Below are 22,727 nucleotides of genomic sequence, written 5' to 3' on the forward strand. Positions count from 1 at the left end.
CCAGAAAAAAAATTATGAAACCTATTTTCCAATTTGCATTTAGCCCTTTATTTATTTCACTAGTCTTTCCTTCATGATTTATCAGTTTTTAGCATGAAACAGGTATCTGATTTATACACAAATATGTACTTGAACAGAGTAATTAATAATAATAATATCACCTGTTGCATCTTAAATGCAACTGTTTAGAAATTCTAAGTTTCTAGTTATGATCACACACAAAATTCTTCATAGTTTGACCTCTGTTTTTCATGAGGAACCAGAAGTACTTCATGTCTGACAAAAACATACCAAATAAATTAATTTCTCAATGAGTCAAAGACAGGTACCCCCCTCCCCTCCTCCTGAAAAAGCAAGTAAACTACTGAAATATACATTAAATGTGAAATCCATCCTAGATTTTCCATTGTTTGATTAAATGTGAAATATTAATATTGCTCAATACTGACATATTTCACTTCTCAAAATTTCTCTATAAAAGTGGAAAACAGTTTAAAATATTTACACTTCTGTTGATCAATGTGTTTTTTTGCAGTTTTCCTCCAATGTGCTTCCCTTGGTGAAATACACTATTTTATAAAGACATCTTTAAAAATATTCATATATAGATTTTGACACGGAAGATTAGGTATTCCATTCTTAAATTCTGAAACCATAAATATTTATAGTCTGCAGCTCAATTAAACAACAAGCAATACAAATTTGTAAAAATATTTTACTAATTTTTCTGCCTGTGAAAGACTTCAGTTATGAGCAGAGGTAATGATCTTCACAAAATATGTAGCATAGTAAGCAAACAAAAGATGTAATAGAATTAATTTTTCGCTATGTACTATAATCTTTACCATCACAGTAATTGCTAAGTGGAATCAATTCCTGAAATTCTCTTCCCATCCTCAGCCCTGAATGAAAATACCTCCAATTAATTCTTTGTACACTACTACATAATCTTCAAACATTTGATTTCACTTATAAAAACAATAGACAAAAATTAATGTCACACATCCAAATAATGTTAAAAAACTACAGTTAAAAATACAGTTTACACAGTCCTGAGTTTCCACAAGGAAAAACAGGAATATAAGGAGTTAAGTAAATGAAACCACTCAGAACAACAATACGTAAAGGACAGATTACTACTCACCATATAGAGGAATCATTCAGTCACAGACAGACACAATGAAAGAGACTGCTAAGTATCTAAGCTCTCAAACAAAAAAGTCATTCTTCCAAAATAGGACACACACACACACACACACACACACACACACACACACACACACACACACACCCACACACACACACACACACACCCTTGGCGCTGGTGCCCAGAGACAGTGGCCATGTGTGTGTGAGTTGTGGCCGTATCTCTGTGTCCTTTTTCAGAAGAAGGACTTTGCACTCCAAAAGCTTAAACATTAAAAGGATTTTTCATTATGTCCATATGCGACTCAATAGCTCCTCCATATGGTGAGCAGCAATCTGTCCTCCTCATAGTGCTGTTACTGCTTTCTGGACTTCATATTTTTTTAAACCATTCTGAACAGTTTCACAAAGAGAGGAAAAAATTGTAGTCATTGAAACACAAAGTAGAAAGATACTGTACCACAAGCAACAGTGTTAAATATGTATTCTAGCTGACCTGTTCTCCCACTACAACCTTTACACCTGCCAACTTCCCGCAACATATTCTCTCATTCTACTACTGAAATGCAGTACTCTTGAGTTTTCTGGTATCCTTGTCACAACTCACTTTAGTAGATTAATCTATTTTCAATAAAGTTTCATACTTTATACTTCCACTTGTTGGACTTTTGCAATAAATGCTAGTTTAAATAAATAAGTTAAGTTATTAAACTGATAGAGGCCACATCAATTTAAAAATCTTATTTACAGAAAGCAATAGAGCTCAGTTTACTTCCATGTAAGTACTTTGTGCTTAGTGCGCTAACAAACACCTAATGGAATTAGCAACTTCTTGTGCAGAAGCTTCAATTGATCATCACTTAAGAAAAGTGAGATCTTATCTGGGACATCTTTATCAAGCTGTTTGTCTCTGGGTAGTTTCAGTTTTCCGATTACTACTGGCTGCGTCTCCTCGAGAGCCTAAGAAAAAAAAGTAAAAGATAGTTACATAGTGACAACAATGAGTTGAACAGAAAAAGCTTTTATTTGTATTATAAGTGTTATAATGATTGTAAATAATGTAAATAACCTCCCTTATTTACTGAAAAAGCTGATACTTGACAAGCAAAAGAAGAGACATATTATTTGGCCATTATTTAACAACTATCATAGTCTTCACAATCACATCACATCACTGTATTGACTGGATGGACCACAGTTACCCTACTTGGAAAGTTCGGATGCTAATTTTACCATGTACATTATACCTTATGGCAACAACATTAATTTATAGGCTCATAATTCAGGCACTCAAACAGTTTATGAAATAAGAAATTTATTTTCCACTTTACAAGAATTTTCCCATTCATTTCTCCATGATTGTGAGAAAGCAGAACACAGTAAAACCCCACTTTTAACAGTGGGCAATGATGCAAAATTAATGCAAAAATAATGTGTGTATTTTTGCTAGGTATATAACAGTTCATCTGAAACTACTACTTTATTATAATCAAATTTACAGTCTACTCTGCTCTCTGCTTCTAGCATGTTACACCTACTTTGCATGGCATCTGAAACTGACTATAATACTGGCAATAAATATAAAGAACAAATACACCTGAATGTGAGAGTAAGAACTCCAGGGCTCTCAAAGAAGCCAACTGAAGTAACGAAGTTATCAAACTTATGCATTATTCTTATGAATATAAAATAAACTACCACACTTACGGTTAACCCCCTTAACAATTTTTTTTCCAAATCATGTTCCAAAAAAATTTTTTATCAATTATTTCCTACAATTAATGACATTTCATATAGACATATAAAGGTAGCTTTTAAAGATCAAAATTATGAGTTACAAAAAATTTTAAGATCCTCAACAATAAAATCCTGCGTGTACTCCTACACCATCTTTGACTTAAATATCTTGGAACTAAAAGTCATTTTTTAGTTTCTGTGTAGCTATGAAGTCTAACATGTATTTCACAATGGTTTCCTTTGAACATAAATCTTGGAGGATCTGGCTGGAGCACAGTATGTACGTATCTTGTACCACTGGTGAACACTGGTCGGTCAAATGATGAATTGTTGGTACTTTCAGTCTCTAAAGAGGTAACATCACATTCCTCTGCACTTTGTGAGCTGTTAAATTCAATGTCAAATTCAGGATCACTATAGTATTACTTCTTTGAAAGCACTGCCTAAACAACAGTATAGGAGAGAGTGCATTTTGTTTCCAAGTATTCAAAGCTGCACACAGTAAAGACAATACTTAGTGACAACAATCTCAACCAAAACACAACAGCAAGGCTACCAGATGCTCTCTAGCGGCCAAACATGCACTGATCAGCCAAACATTAGGACCACCGACCTATTGACATAAAAACCGTCCAGGAGGTAGCAGCCTCACCGGGCAAGGAATGACTGCTAGTCTCCCTCACACACACACACACACACACACACACACACACACACACACACACACACACACAGCTTGCTGTCCACATGTAGAATGGGGAAGACCCACGATCTATCCAAGTTTAAACGAGAGTAGATTGTGATGGCCCAGAAGCTTGGTGTCAGCATTTCAGAAACTGTACAAACTGTTGGGTGTTGAAGGAGTGCTGTGGTAGTGTCTTCAACATGTGGCGAAATCAAGGCAAAACCACATCCAGACGACATGGGGTTGGGTGGACACCCCTCATTAAAAGGTGACAAATATCATAGGCTGAGCGGACAGGTAAAACAGTTTAGTCAGCAAACTGTGGCCAAACTAACATCATACGAACATATGGTGCACCAAACACTCCCAACGATGGACCTCAGCAGCTGACAATCCATGTATGTGCCAATGTTAATACGATGACATCGACAACTACAACTGAAATGGGCATGTGACCGTCAGCACTGGATGTTGGCACAGTGACAGAGTGTTGCATGGTCTGATGAATCCTGATACCATCTTCATCATGCAGATGGGAAGGTGCGAATCCACGGCCTTCCAGGGGAACAAATCCTTGGCACATGTACTGTGGGATGGAAACAAGCTGGTGGCATCTCCATTATATTCTGGGCAACATTCACCTTGGCATCCATGGGTCCAGTGGAGCTCGTGCAAGGCACAATGATGGCCAACAAATATCGTACACTGCCTGCAGATCATGTATACCCCTTCACGACAATCATGTTCCCTGATGGCAATGACATGTTTTTCAACAAGATAATGCACAATGTCACAAGACCGGGAGTGTGACGGTGTGGTTCAAGAAACACAGCGACGAGTTCCAGTTGATATGCTAGCCTCCCACTTCACCAGATCTGAACCTGATTGAATTCATCTGGGATGTGATCAAATGTGGCAGAGCTTATTCGCTGTGTGTAATTGTCAGTGCTGAAATAGATATAAACGGAGTTTTGTTTTATTTTATTTATTTATTTATTTTTTTTAAGGTCTCTCCTTATGTCACCCAAGTATAATCAGGATTTTTAAGTTTCTGTCAGAATAATAAAAATGAGATAACTCATTCAGTAACTTTACGAAAACATTCAAGCAGCTTGCAGAAACACAGAATGTGCCATAAAATGCTTATATACTTCAACCTATTCACTGACAAGGGCATCCATACCTGGGGTCACGCGACCCCAATCCCACCAGCTTTCAGGGAAAGGGAAAAAATTTAGTATAGTCCAGTGTTCCCCTTTCAAGAAAATTATTTAAAAGTCTATATTACACAGGTTTTTAACAGGGTCAGAACTGACACCTTTTTATGGCTACTTAAAAGTCGCCATTTGTATATAGTGGAAGACAAAACTCCATGCCGTCAACAAAGCACTATCTGTTGATTGCCTTCTAGTGGATGGCAGCATAATAAATACCTCCATACACGTGATATAACCAGGTCTTGACAGTTCTTAGAAACTGCACCACTTACAGCAGTCACTAGTCACTAGTACACCACGTGGCATGGCAGGACAGGACATTCCGAATACATGTATATCACGATCATTTTGTGTTAACTGAAGTTTATCACCCCCATATCATATTGTATTTGCTGATAGTAGAAGACTTTCTCCTTCATAAACATAGGTATTTGTTACAGTACTACCACTCTTGATAACTCTTATTGAACTATTTTTCAGTGAAAATGTTAAAATATTCATGAAATGACAACTGCAAGACACTTCATAATAGTTGGAAAAAAAAAAAAAAATAAATAAAAAAATCTCAGTATCAAGTTCTGTAAAAAGTGCTCTGTGTAAAATTACTAAAACATATTAGCATCTTAATTAACTGTAAAGTTATATTAACTCTCATGTTTTGTAGATGTCATTATTAACAAAATTAACTTCACTTTCTACTGTTATTACCTAGTGCAAATCTTTGCAACACATCAGTAAATGAATCATTCCTAAACTGTTAACTTAACAAAATTTTTAATCTCATTTCACAAAAGAAACATATAATCAAAAATGAGAGGATGTGCTACTCATTATTGCGAATCTATTCATGGCATGTAGCTGAAGCCATGTCACGGCAGTCTTGAGCGAAGAGAAACCAATGCCCATCTGATTTACATCTTTTAACTCCTGTGGGTATATGAAAAAGTCTTATAAATCATTGTGCTGCATATATTATTTTAAGCAGAGTGCCACTACATTGTTTTCAGCCTATCCCAGCTCAAGTTCAAGCTGAAATTGTCAGCTTTACACATTTACTAAATCGAAATATATTGCTCCTTTGTTGGCAGGTGTAAAGCAGTTGATGGGAGTCCATATTTTTTTAAAACTTTTCCTGGAGGTTGTTCAGCATTTTCAATACAAAGAATCAACAGTAAGTAAAATACACAACACAGTGATTTTATAAAACTTTTTCATACATTCATAAAAGTTGTATATATCAGGCTGACATAAGCTTCTCATAGCAAAAGTATGCTTCAGCCAATTACGTTAAATGTATTCACAATAATATACGTATTTTCTCAATGCTGATTACATGCCTTTTATCAAATAATTTTAAACATTTTTTTAATTTACAGATTTAGGTATGACAAAGGTATTGATATGTTACACAGCTTTGCACTAGATAATACACTACAAATTCACTGATGCTATGACACGTAAATACACAAAGTTAATTTCTTTTACAATGGCATGTATAAACATACAAATTACTATGACGTTACAGTGATTTAATAGATTCTGAAACATTTTCAGCAATTTTCACGCAGAGTACTTTTTACAGAACTAATGGTTCTTATTCTAAAAATTTGCGCAGTCTTACTACTGGGATTGTTTATGAACTGACAATGAAGAAATGTTTTGCAGTTTTATAATTTTGTGAATATTCTAAAAGTTCAGCCAAAAAATAGTTAAATATGAGTTATCAAGAATATAGGTGTGAGTACTGTAACAAATATTTAGGCACATAAAGCTGAAAGTCATCTATGATGAGCGAATAGAATACATAGTATAGGTACTGTAAACTTCTGTTGACCTGAAAGATGTTGATATATCCAGAATGTGTAGTCCCATTTTTCCATGCAACAAAGACATGGAAATTCACTGATCGCAATTTGTTCAATGTCGAGTTAAACCAATGTAAAGTGTAATCTGAGCCAGGATATATCATTTAACAAATACAGATGAAATTAACACAACTCGGCAAGCCAAACCGTAATATTTCACAATTAATTGTCTTATTTTAATATTCATATTCATGATAGTTCTAGATCCACTAGTGTTACATTTGTTCTTTGTAAGTAAAACTGGTGAAAAATCTTACAGAAATTATGTCCAAGTTCAAAGACAGTGGATGGTGCCACCTGTCTGACACTACTGTAATGCAAGGAGGTTTAGACAGCATCTATCTGGGAGATCAAGACGTTTTAGATTTTCCTTTATCACTTTAATGACAGACACAGTAGAAGTGAACATATAAATTTTTTAAATGTCTAGAACTATATTTTTTTATAGAACTTTTAAATTTTGTGGCTTCTATTTCCTTTTAACATTGTTGACTGGAACACACTCTCAAATTCTAAAGGTGGCAGAGGTAAAATACAGAGAATAAAAAGGCTATTTACAATTTGTACAGAAACCAGTTGGCAGTTATAAGAATTGAGGGGGCATGAAAGGGAAGCAGTGGTTGAGAAGGGTCTGTGACAGGGTTGTAGCCTATGTTATTCAATCTGTATACTGAGCAAGCAGTAAAGGAAACAAAACAAAAATTTGGAGTAGCAATTAAAGTTCACGGAGAAGAAATAAGAGCTTTGAGGTTTGCCGGCAACACTGTAATTCAATCAGAGACAGCAAAGGACTCTGAAGAACCGTTGAAAGGAATGGACAGTACTTTTAATGGAGGATATAAGATTAACAAGAACAAAGCAAAAAGAGGACAAAGGAATGAAGTTGAATTAAATCAGGTGACTGAGGGAATCAGATTAGGAAATGAGACATTTAAAGTAGTAGATGAGTTTTGCTATTTGAGAAGCAAAATAGCTGATGATGGTTGAAGTAGGAAGAATATAAAATGTAGACTGGCAATGGCACAAAAAGCGTTTCTGAAGAAATAGATTTAAGTGTCAGGAAGTCCTCTCTGAAAGTATTTGTATGCAGTGTAGCCATGTATGGAAGTGAAACATAGAAGAGAATGGAAGCTTTTCAGACGTGGTGCTACAGAAGAATGCTGAAGATTAGATGGGTAGATCACATGACTAATGAGGAGGTACTGAAGAGAATTGGGGAGAAGAGAAATTTATGGTACAACCTGACTAGAAGAAGGGATTGGTTGGCAGGACACATTCTGAGGCATCAAGGGAACTGGAGGGAAGCATGGATGGTAAAAATCAGAGGGAGACTAAGAGATGAATACAGTTACACAGATTCAGAAGGATGTAGGTTGCAGTTGTTACTCAGAGATGAAGAGGCCTGCACAGGATAGAGTAGCACGGAGAGCTGCATCAAACCAGTCGTTTGGACTGAAGACGACGACGACGACGACGACAACGACGACGACGACGACGACAACAACAACATTTCCTTCCAGCAGAGATTGCATTGTCCAAATTACAAACATGAAGCTATATTCATTGTTTTTATTTCTCACTGCACACCTAGGACAAAGCAGTGTTCATTTTGACTGCTTAATGTTTCTTTATGCATCTATGTCACCTAAGAAATGGAAAATGAGCTGCACCTGATTGTTAATATGTTGGAGAGTATGCTGAAGCCTTACAAGACCTAAAAAGATTGGTTGGGTATAAGTCGTGAAACAAATATTGAAAATGACTTAAGTTATCAGACCAGGAAGCGATAGAATATTTAGAATATCTGCAGCAAGTTTCAGAGCAAGAGTCCAAAGGCACTGAAACAAAGACAAGAAGAAATAAGAGGTGATGATTATACTCTTATTCCCGACATTGCTGAATCATTAAAAGTTACGTTAATTAACAAGGTTACTCCCACAGGATAAACTTTTCTATCAAAACTAGTATTTCATTCACAAACAGATGACATTCGATATAATAGAGGAAGAGGCAGGTGTGGGTTATCTTCTTCATTTTATGTGAGACATTCAGAATTTGAAAAATACATGAAATAATGGGAAATTTTAGATCATATCTTGAAGGGAGATGGATGACTACACAAGCAAAATGTTTCACACAAGACAGGACCATCAACGCCATCTGTAAAGAGAAACATGAACATTCATAGCACTGTCTGTGGATGATGCAATGCTTAACTGCATAATGCTGTGCAAAGAGGCAGAAGCACACTGACAACTTTGAAACAACAGTTCGAGTTACTGTTGAATATATTGTTTTAGTGGCTTTAGACCGTGGGCCAAGGCATAATTGTATGCCTAACATTTCACATTCCGGATACACTGCCAGAGACTTTAGTGACTCAGAGTTACAATCTGAAACAAGATCAGCAACCTGAATTATTTATACACATCCATGCAACCATCAGTTCGTGACTTCATCACACCAATGCTTAATATCGCAGAGTCACGCTGACGTATATTACGGAGCTCATCATGGGGAAGAGTTGGCGGAGTTTGTTTTACTTCTCTCCCGCTACATGCTCCAAAACATCCATTGGTGCGACTCAGCAATCTTAGGCAGTGGTCTGATGACGTCACAAACCAACTGTTGCGTGGATTCATATAAATGGTTTGGCTTGTTGATACTGTTTAAGATTGCAGCTGCTTTCTGTGTCATTAAAGCCTCTGACGAGGTTGCCAGTACTGACAGATGAAATATTAGGTGGTGAATTATACCTTTGATAATGGGCCAATGCCATAAAACAAGTACCAGCAGTAATACAAATATTAGCCGTAAATGCCCGCATTAGATTTACAGTTTTCAGTGCTTATCTTTCTGAACTAGATGCATTCAATGCAGTTTTGTATGATTTTTCCCCTCTCCAAGACTCAGGCAAACTATGAAATTTTTTACACTTTGATATCAGGCGATGTAGGTCAATAACAGATAAATCTGATTTAGTGTCAGAATTTCTTGAATGGTTGACTGAAAATTGTTCCTTGCTTTACAAGCTAGGATAAGTAATCATAAGTGATTGATAGCTCTTTCCCACTACATCCAAATTGAGATTTACACAGTATATGGCTGGTAAGGTAGATAAATTCTGAATCAAATTTTGGTTAAAAGTAGGTACATCAAATATTAATTCAGCATACCATAAAAAGGATAAGCATCCACCAGAGAATCAAAACTTCTCCATGTATGTTGTCCTGAAGCTTTTGGCATCATTTCTGATTTAGTGTCAGAATTTCTTGAATGGTTGACTGAAAATTGTTCCTTGCTTTACAAGCTAGGATAAGTAATCATAAGTGATTGATAGCTCTTTCCCACTACATCCAAATTGAGATTTACACAGTATATGGCTGGTAAGGTAGATAAATTCTGAATCAAATTTTGGTTAAAAGTAGGTACATCAAATATTCATTCAGCATACCATAAAAAGGATAAGCATCCACCAGAGAATCAAAACTTCTCCATGTATGTTGTCCTGAAGCTTTTGGCATCATTTCTTAGAAGCAGAAGAATGTAGTATGTTAAGAGGGGTGTACAAAATGTAATGCAACACTTTTTTTGGCCAATTTCAGTTAAAAAATGTGGAACCTGTTGTGGGGCATTGTGGATTCAGCCCTACAGTTTCATGAAGTTCTGACAGCCTTTGAAATTGCATCTGTAATGAAGATGTGTTCCAAGCAGAGTGCTGTCATTTGAGTTTCTTTTGGCAGAAAACCAGAGCATCATAGGTGCTTGAAAATGTCTATGAAGACCTGGCAATGAACAAAAGCACAGTGAGTCAAGGGTGAGGCATCTGTCATTGTCACAACAAAGTTGTGCAAACCTATCTGCTCTCCCGCATGCTGGTCAGCTGCACACAGTTGCTATTCCTGCAATGTAGGAACACATTGGTTGCTACAAAAATGCAAACGAGCTTCTCCTTCCCCATGACAATGTAGAGCCTTGCATAAGAATGGTCATCTGAGATGAACTCACAAAGCTCCTTATCCACCCTACAGCCCAGGTATCACACCTTCCAACTTCCATCTGGTCCAATGAAGGATGCACTCTGCGGGAAGCAGTACATGAATAAGGGGAGGTTATTGATGCAGCAAGATGTTGGCTCCAATGTCAACCAAAATAGTGGTACCATGCAGGTGCCTTTCACATGTGGAGTCCTAATAGAAAAGAATGAACCACTAACATAACTGGAAACATGAATGCTGCAGATAAATGTCCCTTCAGTGTCAAGGCCAAGAGAAATGGAGCAGAAGCTCTGACAACCAAGATTACACATATTAATAATAACTTTGTTAAGAATCAATAGGACATCCTGGATGAAAGCAGGCCTTTCAGATAAATATGATACCTGTAGCAAGCATAGTTGCTTGCTTAACTTCCCCAACAGAAAGTGCAGTTCAACCATTCTAGTCCAGAGTGTTTAGTAAGAGTATGATAATGGAGAGACAAGCACTTACCTATAGTGAACTTGCGATTGGAGCACAGAAACACACAACAAGAAACACTAGTCATACTAAATTTCAGGTTATTTTTCTTCTTCTAGAGAAAGTAAACACATAACTACACAGACACCCAAATGCACACTCCTGTAGCAACAGTGAGACTTCATTGATTATCAGTTATTGAAAGCAATTTTCTGGGCTCAAGAATGTGTGTGTGTGTGTGTGTGTGTGTGTGTGTGTGTGTGTGTGGGGGGGGGGGGGGGGAGGGAGGGTAGGAAAGGCTACCAGGAAAGAGATGTATTTCAGCAGAAGACTCTGCAGCCCTACAACAAGACAAATGAGTACAGAGGGTACAGCATAAAAGAAATATAGAAAGAGGGATGTTAGTGGAAAAGGGAGAAGGAATCGAGATTTTGGGGGGGGGGGGGGGGGGGAGAGAGAGCAGTACATGATGTGGATGGGGAAAGAGTGGTGTGGACAGAAGAGAGAAGGTACAATGAGGCACTGTGAAACAGGTTGATGGATGTTTAGACCAGGCAAATTGCAAGGGAGCAGGATATGCTGAAAAGAGTCCCCACTTGCACAGTTCAGAGAAACTTGTGCTTGAAGGAAGTATCCATATGGCCCATGTAGTGAAGCAACAACATTTTCTTATCTTCCCTCTAACTTCCTACGTAGCTCTTTATATAGTACCTACAACTTAGATCATAAGTTTTCTCCTTCCATTTCACAACAGAAATAAATTCAACAGCTGCTTCACTATGCAGCCCATTTTGATGCTCTTCCAGTACAAGTTTCTCTGAACCACACAGGTTGGAATTGTCTTTCCAGCACAACCTACGCTCGCACACTCACCCTCTCCCGAACCTCCATGAACCTGTCTGCCACCGCCTCACTTACCTTTTCCCTTCTCTCTTCTGTCCACACCACTCCTTGCCTGCCTCCCCCCCCATATCATGTACTGCCTTTTCCAACCAGTTCTCTTCCCCACCCCCCACCCACACCATTTTGGCACTTTCTCTCCCCCCCCCCCCCTGCCCTCCCTCCACCTCTTTTTATAGTTTTTTATGCTCTACCCTCTCTACTCCTTTCGTCTGGTTGATAATCGATGATCAATCTCACCATGGCCATGGGAGTATGCATTCGGGTGCCTGTCTGGTTGTGTGCATAAATGTTTGAAAGACAATGTGAACAGTTTAATGTTTAATGTGAACAGTGTTTCCTGTTACATGTTTCTCAGATCTACACATAAGTCTGCTACAGATGAGTGGTTTTCTTTCACTTATTTTATGTATTGCTCCAACCAGGAATTTCCATCATTGTGTAATAAGAGTGCTGTTTTGTGGTTGTTTATCAGGCATGGTCTCACTACCAAGAGGATATGATGGGCTTAATTTTTGAGGGTAGTAAGAGGCCTTCTGTAGGTTAGGATGCACTTCGGTTGGCAAGACTGACGACTTTCTCATGCACAATGTGGTGACAACTGCATAAGATGATGTATTACTGACATATAGTTGGCTAACTATGCATAGGGGATCTTAAGGAGCCATCAGAAGGGTAGGTGTCAAGGTCTAAGAAAGTGACTTGCTGGGGAGAAGTGGTACAAGGAAAACAATTGGACCAAATATGCCACAGTTATTGACAAATTACTTCTATGCGGGATTGAGATAAATCTGAAAACATATGGAAAAAAACAACTACATATAATCCGCACACTTTTTATTTGTGCCTTTCAGAGATGTGACTGAATGTAAAAAAAAAAAGTAATATGCAGTGCTACAAACAAAATTAGTCATTTAATAGCAACACTGCATTGTCTGATTACAGATTCTGGCAATTAAAGCATTTATGTAAGTCATTTGATTTTTGCCATTTGAGGATTAGAGAGCTAGGAGGTAAAGAAAGTCCAAGGACCTTAATTCAGAATTGTGCAATGATAAATATATAGGAAAACAGTAACTCACTTTCTTCATTTCAACTGTTGGGAACACCGCGAAATCTGCTTCTATTTTGCCACCTGTCTTACGCTTCACAAGGAACTTTGCAGCTTCAGACTGCAAAATAAATAAATACATGTATTTAAAAAGTGCAGGATAATGATCATCACTTAAATTATGATGAACTGATGAAGAATGTAACTAACAATAGAACAAATCATTTGTTTTACTGTGTGTAAATTTAATACTTTTACTTTGATTGCTCTTTAATAAGAAGTGAAAGATCATGATGAAACAACACAGGTCTATTTTTGTGGAATATTTACTTGGCTAATACCACAAGAATTGAAAGAAAAGGTTTATTGCATTAAAAATAGTGTTTAACACTTAACAGTATGCCATCATTATGTACAAATAATTTTCTAATGTTGCATTGTCCCTCCCGCAAGCATTATGTAAGCTTCAGTCATAGGTTTGATTATTTTAAACATGTTATTACATACTAAATGTAACGGCCTATCCAGTAACTTTTTACACTTTCTTACCATATTTTACAAATAGAATTATTAATATGTACCTCCAACTGTGCGACTTTTTCACGAAGATGTTTCAAACGGGCAGCTTCATTTGCCAAATGTTTAGCAGGAGCATTATGATCCAACCACTCTTTGCTGCCTGGAAATCTTTTACTGATATCCACTACTTTTGGTGTCGCTAAAGCAGTATATATCTCCTGCAAAAAATAAATTAAGTAAAATGCACAATGAATTACAACAAATATGTATTTCAATTGAATACACATTTTTTTATCTTTTGTGGTATGTGAACTAAAATAATTATCTTGCCGAAAAGTTTATCACCTTTGAATGGCATTATCTGAAGAATTATTAACAGTGGCAACACTGTGACAAATCGAGCAACCTGGTAATGAACGAGGTCTGTATGGAAAAGAGAAATGAAATCTGCCTCTGCACCACATCCATAAGATCCTTATCTGCATCTACATATATTAAAATTTTGTAAACAACCATTTGAACTTATTTGTTATGCCAGAGTTATAACAATACGATTGTCCCTAGCCTAGATTTTCGTTTCCTGAATTCTGATCTCACAATTTACATTCCACTGACTAAGAACAAAGAAGCCAATCACATGCATATTTCAGTACAACATAGCCTTTAAAATTCATGATATGGATTTTGTGAAATTTTATATGGAATATTTCTGATGTTGGGAAGTCTCATTAAAACTGTCATCACATATTGCATACTGTTTGAAGTTAGTTATGTAGTTCATTTATCAAATGTATATTAGGTCACCATAATGTTCCATCATACTGAACATTATCTGTGAGGCATGTAATGCATAGACCATGAAGTGAGGATTCCAGTGAACTGCCCTAGAAAAACCTTCAAGTCGCATTATGGTAGCTTTCAGTAGTTGCACAAGTGACCTCTATTACTGTAAACTAAACAGAAATGACTGACGTACGGCAGCTGTTGGTGTGATTGAAACAAGATGCACATTTAATTGTATGGAAAACCAGGAAGATATGTCTTGTAGATGTCAACTATGCATGTATCCAACATTGTGCATCCAAGCCAATACAGTGCAGGTCCATCCCAAATGAGAACAAATAGCAACTTAAAATAGATACCAATACTAATACTAATAGTGACTAAATTTTTTCTTTGCTATAGATGAGCTCTTTGCATTCCATGCTGATGCTCCATTTGTTATAGCTGTGTTGCTAACCAAATGCTGGTGCCTATGCTGAGTTCCAGCTGACATGAAATACTTGTCATCCGATTTTTAGAAAACTATTAGATGAAAATATTTAATTTTTGCATATTCTACAGTCTGATATCTTCACTCGACAAAGAATTGAATTTGTTTTCATTACTCGTCATACTTAACTGTAAATGCATCACATTAAGTAAAACACCACACGAAACTTTACAGAGTTGGAAAAGTTAAAAATGCACTGCATATACTTTAGATACAGTTGATTTTAGCTCCTACATTACAGTGAAAGAAATGCAGGTAAGATATCAAAATTTTATTTAAAATTGAGAGCAGATAGATATCTTATTTCATTCTTGAGTTATTGGGTTTTATATACGAAGGATGGTCGTGTGTGACACTCCAGTTCACATCCTTGCACACGAATCATGTTGTCATAATGATAGTCATATACCACAAATGATTTAAGATAATGAAACAAGGTTTTCTGTAAACAACAGCACACAATGAGCCACATGTTGTATGATAAATACTAAAACACTTTTATTCATCAAGATATGGAAGTAACTCATCTGCAGCACAGAGGTCAGTCGCTCAGGAACCATTCAGACATCCATAGTACCATAGGAAAACCCAAGCAGCATGCATGTACATGTCCACAACACCTGGGGAATGGGGTAGCAGGTCAAGTCTACACACCCACAGCAGATAAAGTGTTAATACTGATACTGTCCTCCAATTGTTAATCACACATAAGTTATTACTGTGGATATCCACAGATATACTTGTAGATATCCACAAGCCACAGCTGCAAAATACTAACACGAATTCTTTACAGACGAATGGAAAAACTAGTAGAAGCCGACCTCGGGGAAGATCAGTTTGGATTCTGTAGAAATACTGGAACACGTGAGGCAATACTGACCTTACGACTTATCTTAGAAGAAAGATTAAGGAAAGGCAAACCTATGTTTCTAGCATTTGTAGACTTAGAGAAAGCTTTTGACAATGTTGACTGGAATACTCTCTTTCAAATTCTGAAGGTGGCAGGGAGCGAAAGGCTATTTACAATTTGTACAGAAACCAGATGGCAGTTATAAGAGTCGAGGGACATGAAAGGGAAGCAGTGGTTGGGAAGGGAGTAAGACAGGGTTGTAGCCTCTCCCCGATGTTATTCAATCTGTATATTGAGCAAGCAGTAAAGGAAACAAAAGAAAAATTCGGGGTAGGTATTAAAATCCATGGAGAAGAAATAAAAACTTTGAGGTTCGCCGATGACATTGTAATTCTGTCAGAGACAGCAAAGGACTTGGAAGAGCAGTTGAACGGAATGGATGGTGTCTTGAAGGGAGGATATAAGATAACATCAACAAAAACAAAACGAGAATAATGGAATGTAGTCGAATTAAGTCGGGTGATGCTGAGGGAATTAGATTAGGAAATGAGACACTTAAAGTAGTAAAGGAGTTTTGCTATTTGGGGAGCAAAATAACTGATGATGGTCGAAGTAGAGAGGATATAAAATGTAGACTGGCAATGGCAAGGAAAGCGTTTCTGAAGAAGAGAAATTTGTTAACATCGAGTATAGATTTAAGTGTCTGGAAGTCATTTCTGAAAGTATTTGTATGGAGTGTAGCCATGTATGGAAGTGAAACATGGACGATAAATAGTTTGGACAAGAAGAGAATAGAAGCTTTCGAAATGTGGTGCTACAGAAGAATGCTGAAGATTAGATGGGTAGATCACATAACTAATGAGGAAGTATTGAATAGGATTGGGGAGAAGAGAAGTTTGTGGCACAACTTGACCAGAAGAAGGGATCGGTTGGTAGGACATGTTCTGAGGCATCAAGGGATCACCACACCTTGGGTGCACTGTCACTGATCACCCTCCATACAGTTCCAACCTAACATCATCCAATCTTCAATCTGCTCCAAAATTTCAAGAACACCTTTGAGGACTTCACTTTGATACTGATGAAACCGCGCAAGCAGGCCTGAAGTGACTCCATCAACAAAGTTAAACACTGTACAGAGATGGTATCAACAAACCAGTCTCTCGTTGGAAGAAATGTGTTCACTGCCAGGGTGACAAAGTTAAGGAATAAATATGTTAGTATGGAGAATAAAGATGTAGAATGTTGTTAAAAACACAGGCACTGCATTAGCAAATTAGTAACACTTATTTTATTTAAAAAGCTTTATGAGTTTTCATATTAAAAATTTGAAGGCATTAATTTTCAGAACACCTCTATATCTTATTTGAAGTTTTTCCTTCACAGTGGGAAAAAACTCCTTAACACATTGTCCTTTTGTACCTCCTGTCCAGTTGTCCTGCCGCTCTTGCATTGTGCAGATAATGTTTTCTTCTTTAGAGTTTGTTCTTTCCTCTAACACCTGTACCACATTTTTTTATGTTTTTATGTCAGAACTAGTATTTAGTTCTCTTCTTTCTAATTATCAGGTCTTAAGGATAATTTTCTTATGTTGTGAGAAGATCTTCTGCAGACATGCTCTCAGTAGTATGCTCCCCTCCAACTCTGTGAATGGCTTGTTTAGTTTTAACCTGTCTTGCCCCATGTGTTCACACACTTTCTGTGTAATGTATTATGGAGGCAAATATAACATTGTTATACAATATGATGGTACCTAGAAGTAGGGGAGCTTATTTTGACTATTCACTGCAATTTTGTTCATGAGACTAAAAGCTCACTGGTAGATAATTTCAATACGTTCATGAAAATTTTACTTCTTTTCAATATACAACCTAAAGTATCTTGTTACTCGCCGTCTCTTGGTCGTATTCTCATTTTTCCTTATAGCGGATTTCTTGTCCATGACAATTTCCCCTTAAGTACCAAACATAATGTTTTCTTTGTAGTTATTATATGTTTCTTTTCTGAACCCTGATGTCTGCAAGGTCTGTTACTATTATCATCAAATTACTGCTGCATGTTTCCTTTTGATTAGGGTAGTTCACCTATTTTCTGTACGAGACATTCCAGGAGGGCTTGTCAGAACTGTAGTTACGTTATTTTATCACTGTTTCCTGACAAATCAATTGTCTTCCTTTCTCTACTTTATTCTTAGAGACTTAACTACGGGTTTCTTGGGCATCTTATTTGTCTCAGTCATGAAACAGGCCACTATAGCTGGTCAAAAGCTCAGCCAATATTTATTGTAATGCCAAATGTATAGTTCTCCTCTAATGTGTTAATAATTTTTCAAACTTTATTTGCAATATCACCTGTGGACTCCCCTTTCCTGAATCCAGGTTTAGAGTAATTCACACTGGCTAAGTTACTATCTTATTCCAGCTTACTAAACAGTAGTTCCTCTCTTATTCTCTTTGAAGCATTGAAGAAACAAATCAGCATTTAAGAGTGTGTTTCCTTGGTGATCTCTGTCTACTGCTTTGAGGGTAACTACCACTGCTGTTGCCTCGCAGTGGGAATTCATTTAGCACCACCATAAAGTAAGGAACACTACTTGCTCAGTATTAGCAGTATCTCTGCATTTACTGAATCTAGATAAGCTGCATTCTGGTTTATTTATTTATTTTATTAGAGCTGAGCTACTATTTCAGCAAAGTGGATTACCACTCTGTTGTTTCTGTAGGCAACTTTTGTTTCTTTATGTAGCTGGCACTACTTCCCTCTATCTACTGCTTTGCTGTTATTGGGGAGATACGCATTTTACAACTCAGTCTCAGATTTCACTCACCAAAGTACCATGCACAGCGCTCTATGATTTCCCATAGCAGACACAGACCTACTATCTTAACAGGTGGGAATGTCTGTATCTATTGTTTGATCACATCCTATGTGAATGGACCAGGAAGAAACCCTACTAACTGATACACTGGAATGTACACTCACAGTGGTTTGCAGAGTATAGATGTAGATGCAGTTATATATTTTGAACTATGATGGGCACCTGTTATCTTGATATTCAATTGTAATTTGATATCACTTTTGGTTTGCTGGTTTTTTGCATTCCTGGAAACTGATACTAGGTATTTAGCAAAGTCATTCAAATTAATCGAGTTTTTGGGTTTTGGTTGCAGGATTTGGTAACCCTAGTTTCTTAATGATAGACAAGGCTTTCCTTCTAGGATGGGTATAATCTAAGGATTATACCATTCCATGCTAGATCTGTGTTTGACACTCGTCCAATGACTGGAAAAATCTGTTGCACTGTCGAGAGTTAGGATGTTCCTCACATTCCCTTAAAAATCTCTCATTCCTTGCTCTCCAACCAGGAATGTACTCTTTATGGTATTCTATAATGAAAGCAGAACTTTGGTTTACAAACCTATACTTCTAATTCGCTCAGCAATTTTCAGTGGCTAATAGAGTGCATTAGTAGTGATATCACTGAACTGGTCAGATAACATTTCTGGCAGACAACAAATCCTAAAGTCCAGGGTTCATAATGTCAGTCTCCATGATGGTTTGGAGTTTATGACAAAATGTAGTGATGGGGTAGAACTGCTGAAAGTCTGGAAGGAAGCAAGAGCACACTACTTCCTGCCATGCCTACTAAAGTACTGTGGTATTCAAACCTATCTTCAAGTTCAGGGCACCTTTACCTTATTCACATTTACAGTACAGCTCTGGAAAAATTGAGACACAATGATGAAGTAAATGATGAATAACTGTTACAGTAATGTTGTAAATGTGGAACCCATTTGTTGCCACCTTTGAATAATCAATTTAACAAAATTGTCACTATTACCTTTTGCAGCTCAACTGCCTTTTTAAGTATTGATTCTGCTGTCTTCAGTGACCAATTATCTGCTTCTTTCTCCCTCACCTTCTCCATAAGACTAGCTGTTGTTACCCTCTTAGGCACCTACAAAAAGAAAACATTCAACTATCATATAACGAAAGTAGCTTGTAACAGATATCTATATCTACAGCTGTACTCCAAAACCAAGAAAACTCATGGAAGTATAAAACTTGAATAAATCAGAACCTTGAGAGGCTTCATGTCCAAAAAGCGTTTATATTTAATGGCTGCTTCTAGCTTCCACTTCTCTTCTAAGGCAACTGACAGGGCACGGCGAAGACTGTGAATCTGTTCCTGAAGAAGTAACTCGTTTCCACCAGCTCCAGCACTTGATATGATGCTAATAGGACCCATGAGTGAGTGTTCCTGAGTTGCAACTGCTGTAAGTCATATAACACAACTAGAATTAATGCCCACAAATAAAGACTGTGAGTCAGATAGAACCTTACAAATTCAACAACCTATTAACTTTGCAGTCTTCACAGACTGAGCAGTAACAATTAATTAATAGTCCAACTCAAGTGAAATTCAAAACAAAAACTTCACAGTCAGTCATTCTTAAAACATGTAAAATTCTACCCTGCATTGCATTTAACAGATTCAATTACTTACATGTAACTCAGAGCACCAACTTTACTATCTTTGGACTGAGCATTTTATATTGCAGTTCTTTTACTGCTAATTTCCGATCCTAGCTACGCTTCTCATGGAAAATATGAATAGATAATTTTGGTCTTTTTTTCCCGAAAGGCTGAAGCATCAAAAGCTTTCTAAGCTTATCCACGTAGCTAAGCACAAGAATTTAAGCTCTGTTATATTACATGGCTGAGGGACCATTTAAGTGCTGATTCTATTCCAACGAAATCTATGCATTATTACTAAACAGTATAAAAGTTGTTGAACATTTATGATATATCATATGAGCTTAAGAATGTAAAACTGTTGCAACTCTATGAAGTTATTTTGAAGATCCAATTCATACACAATGATGTACAACATATACATTTAAAAACGCTACATCACTGCTGTCTTGATGGGGGCTAGATAGAGGAGGGGGGAGGGAGGGGGGGTGTGCTGACACCTTCTACGTTGCCTTATAAAGTGTTAGTGTGAGTAACATTGAATAAAATAACATTGCCACTGAAGTACAGCTGTGTAGCGGGCTGGAGAAGAGCATTATTACTGTCCAGAGCTATTCATGGCATGGCATTCAGAATAGTTAATTCTGCCATCTTCCGACATGACACTTATCTAAAGCTTCACTTTTCAACTGGGTATATTTTTTAATTTAATTTAATTCAGATGTATATAGGAAAAGATTTTGTTGACTAAATTGGCAACAGAGAATACAGTAGTAAGTCCCACAAATAATATCCTAAAAACCAATGGTTATTTCATCTAATAAGAGACAGAAAAGAAAGGTGGGAATGAGATTCAACAGTGATTAGATACAGAATTCATCCATAAGTGTAAGACAAGTGAAAGATAGTAGGTCAGGATAAAAAATTACCAACAATGAAAACAGTAGAATGATTACCAAACTGATAATGCTATTTCATGTATCATAGCTGCTGCTGCTGCTGCTGCTGCATATGTGACACCCAACGCAATAGCTGCTTCCAGGAAAGGATAATGAATCATCATGTGTTAGGAATATTTTCATAAACAATTATCAGTGCTCAATAATCTCGCTAAACGTAAGTACGTAACCTAGAATTAGCAAGCAACAAAAGAGGAATTGAGATACAATATTACAATATTAACAGTGATAATAGAACGAACCTGTTTTCCTTGGAAATCCCTCATTAATAGCTTTCTTGTTCAAGCTCTTCAATTTGTCTTTTAATTCACGCCGTTCCGTCTCTAGTGAATCTATATCTGCTTGTAAATGGTCCATTGATGCTTCATGTTCCTTCTCCTTTCGTTTCAGAAGTTGTTGAAAATCATCTAATTTTCTCTGTGGAAAAGTTAATCATTGCTATTAATATAACTGGTAAAATACAAAATTTTAAAGTATAGTAATACCTTCTATACGAGGTTACAGCTTGCTTGGAAATATTTCACAAAAAAGAAAAATTTGCTATAGGTCACTTGCAAAACACATGGTGGCTGATAATCAGGCCTCTAATGGCAACATGCTAGTTATGGTGTATGTTGTAATTCTCTCTCTCCCACACTAATGTACTACTAACTTGAAAGACAAACACTGAACCATGCATAATACATCAATTTTTCTCTTAGTAAGCCCAAATATTTACCACGTCATCCTGGCATCTCATATATTCACAACTCTTCTTTATTCTATGTTTACTCAGTGCAATAAATTCTTGTGAAAACATTTTTTCCTCCTTAATCAAAAAACAAAAAATCTTCGCCTCAGGTGTAATGATGTTCACTAAAACCATTTCTCTCCTACCAGTTTTTAATGAGGATGTCCATGGTTTGTATTTTCCACTGTTTCCAGGGTCCAGGGAAACTTGTGTTAGTAATCCAGATTTGGACTAACAGACTAAAGTAACTATAGCTATGCATCCGGTGTTCCAAATCTCAATGATTTGATAATTACGGCTCGCTGAATCATCTCCAGACACAAGATGGCCAATATTTGCATTGTTGTTGTTATATTGCCTACCTGTCAGAACTAATATCTGTAAATAACACCTTATGCGGAGATTTTCAAGTACCAGTAGGTACCACTGCATTATCAAAAATGTAATTACTTCTTTTACACCTAAAAATTTAGGGCTTATCCTTGCTCAACCAGTTTGTTAATGAACTTCTCCTAGAATGTCTTGTTACTATAGACATTTATTTGGAATATTTTGCTTTCCTATTCAGTCCTTCCATCTGTTTTTACATGCGTTTCTCTAACACATGAAGAGTTTCATGAAACAAAATAACATAGTAATTACACTGGAGCACACATCATATGGAAGCAGGTATCAAGTTTTTCTTTCTAACCAAACACCATACATTACTCTTTCAGAGCACTGTATGGTAAAATTGCATTCACATCTAAAACACCTCAATTATCCAAAACATCAGCAACATCTAGTGACTTTGTAAACCCTTCATAGATATCTTGGCCCAGAGCTTTTTACAGCTCACATAACTGTCTCCTTTATTTCCATA

The 22,727-nt window shown here is 36.8% G+C and overlaps 1 protein-coding gene across 4 annotated transcripts in view; it reads right to left on the reverse strand.

Moving 5' to 3' along the window:
* Positions 1–697: 697 nt before the first annotated feature.
* LOC126175828 (dynactin subunit 1) overlaps positions 698–22,727 on the reverse strand; it is a 150,256-nt gene continuing 128,226 nt past the window's right edge. For all 4 annotated transcript variants that reach the window (XM_049922828.1, XM_049922829.1, XM_049922826.1 and 1 more), the window contains 6 exons: positions 21,378–21,552; positions 19,782–19,975; positions 19,542–19,658; positions 13,640–13,795; positions 13,090–13,179; positions 698–2,106 (listed from right to left, as the gene is read on the reverse strand). In XM_049922828.1, coding sequence (XP_049778785.1) covers positions 1,948–2,106; positions 13,090–13,179; positions 13,640–13,795; positions 19,542–19,658; positions 19,782–19,975; positions 21,378–21,552 — 891 coding nt within the window. In that variant the 3' untranslated portion in view covers positions 698–1,947. The remainder of the gene's footprint in view (positions 2,107–13,089; positions 13,180–13,639; positions 13,796–19,541; positions 19,659–19,781; positions 19,976–21,377; positions 21,553–22,727) is intronic.

This window comes from Schistocerca cancellata, chromosome 3, assembly GCF_023864275.1.
Source record: "Schistocerca cancellata isolate TAMUIC-IGC-003103 chromosome 3, iqSchCanc2.1, whole genome shotgun sequence".
Taxonomy (NCBI): domain Eukaryota; kingdom Metazoa; phylum Arthropoda; class Insecta; order Orthoptera; family Acrididae; genus Schistocerca; species Schistocerca cancellata.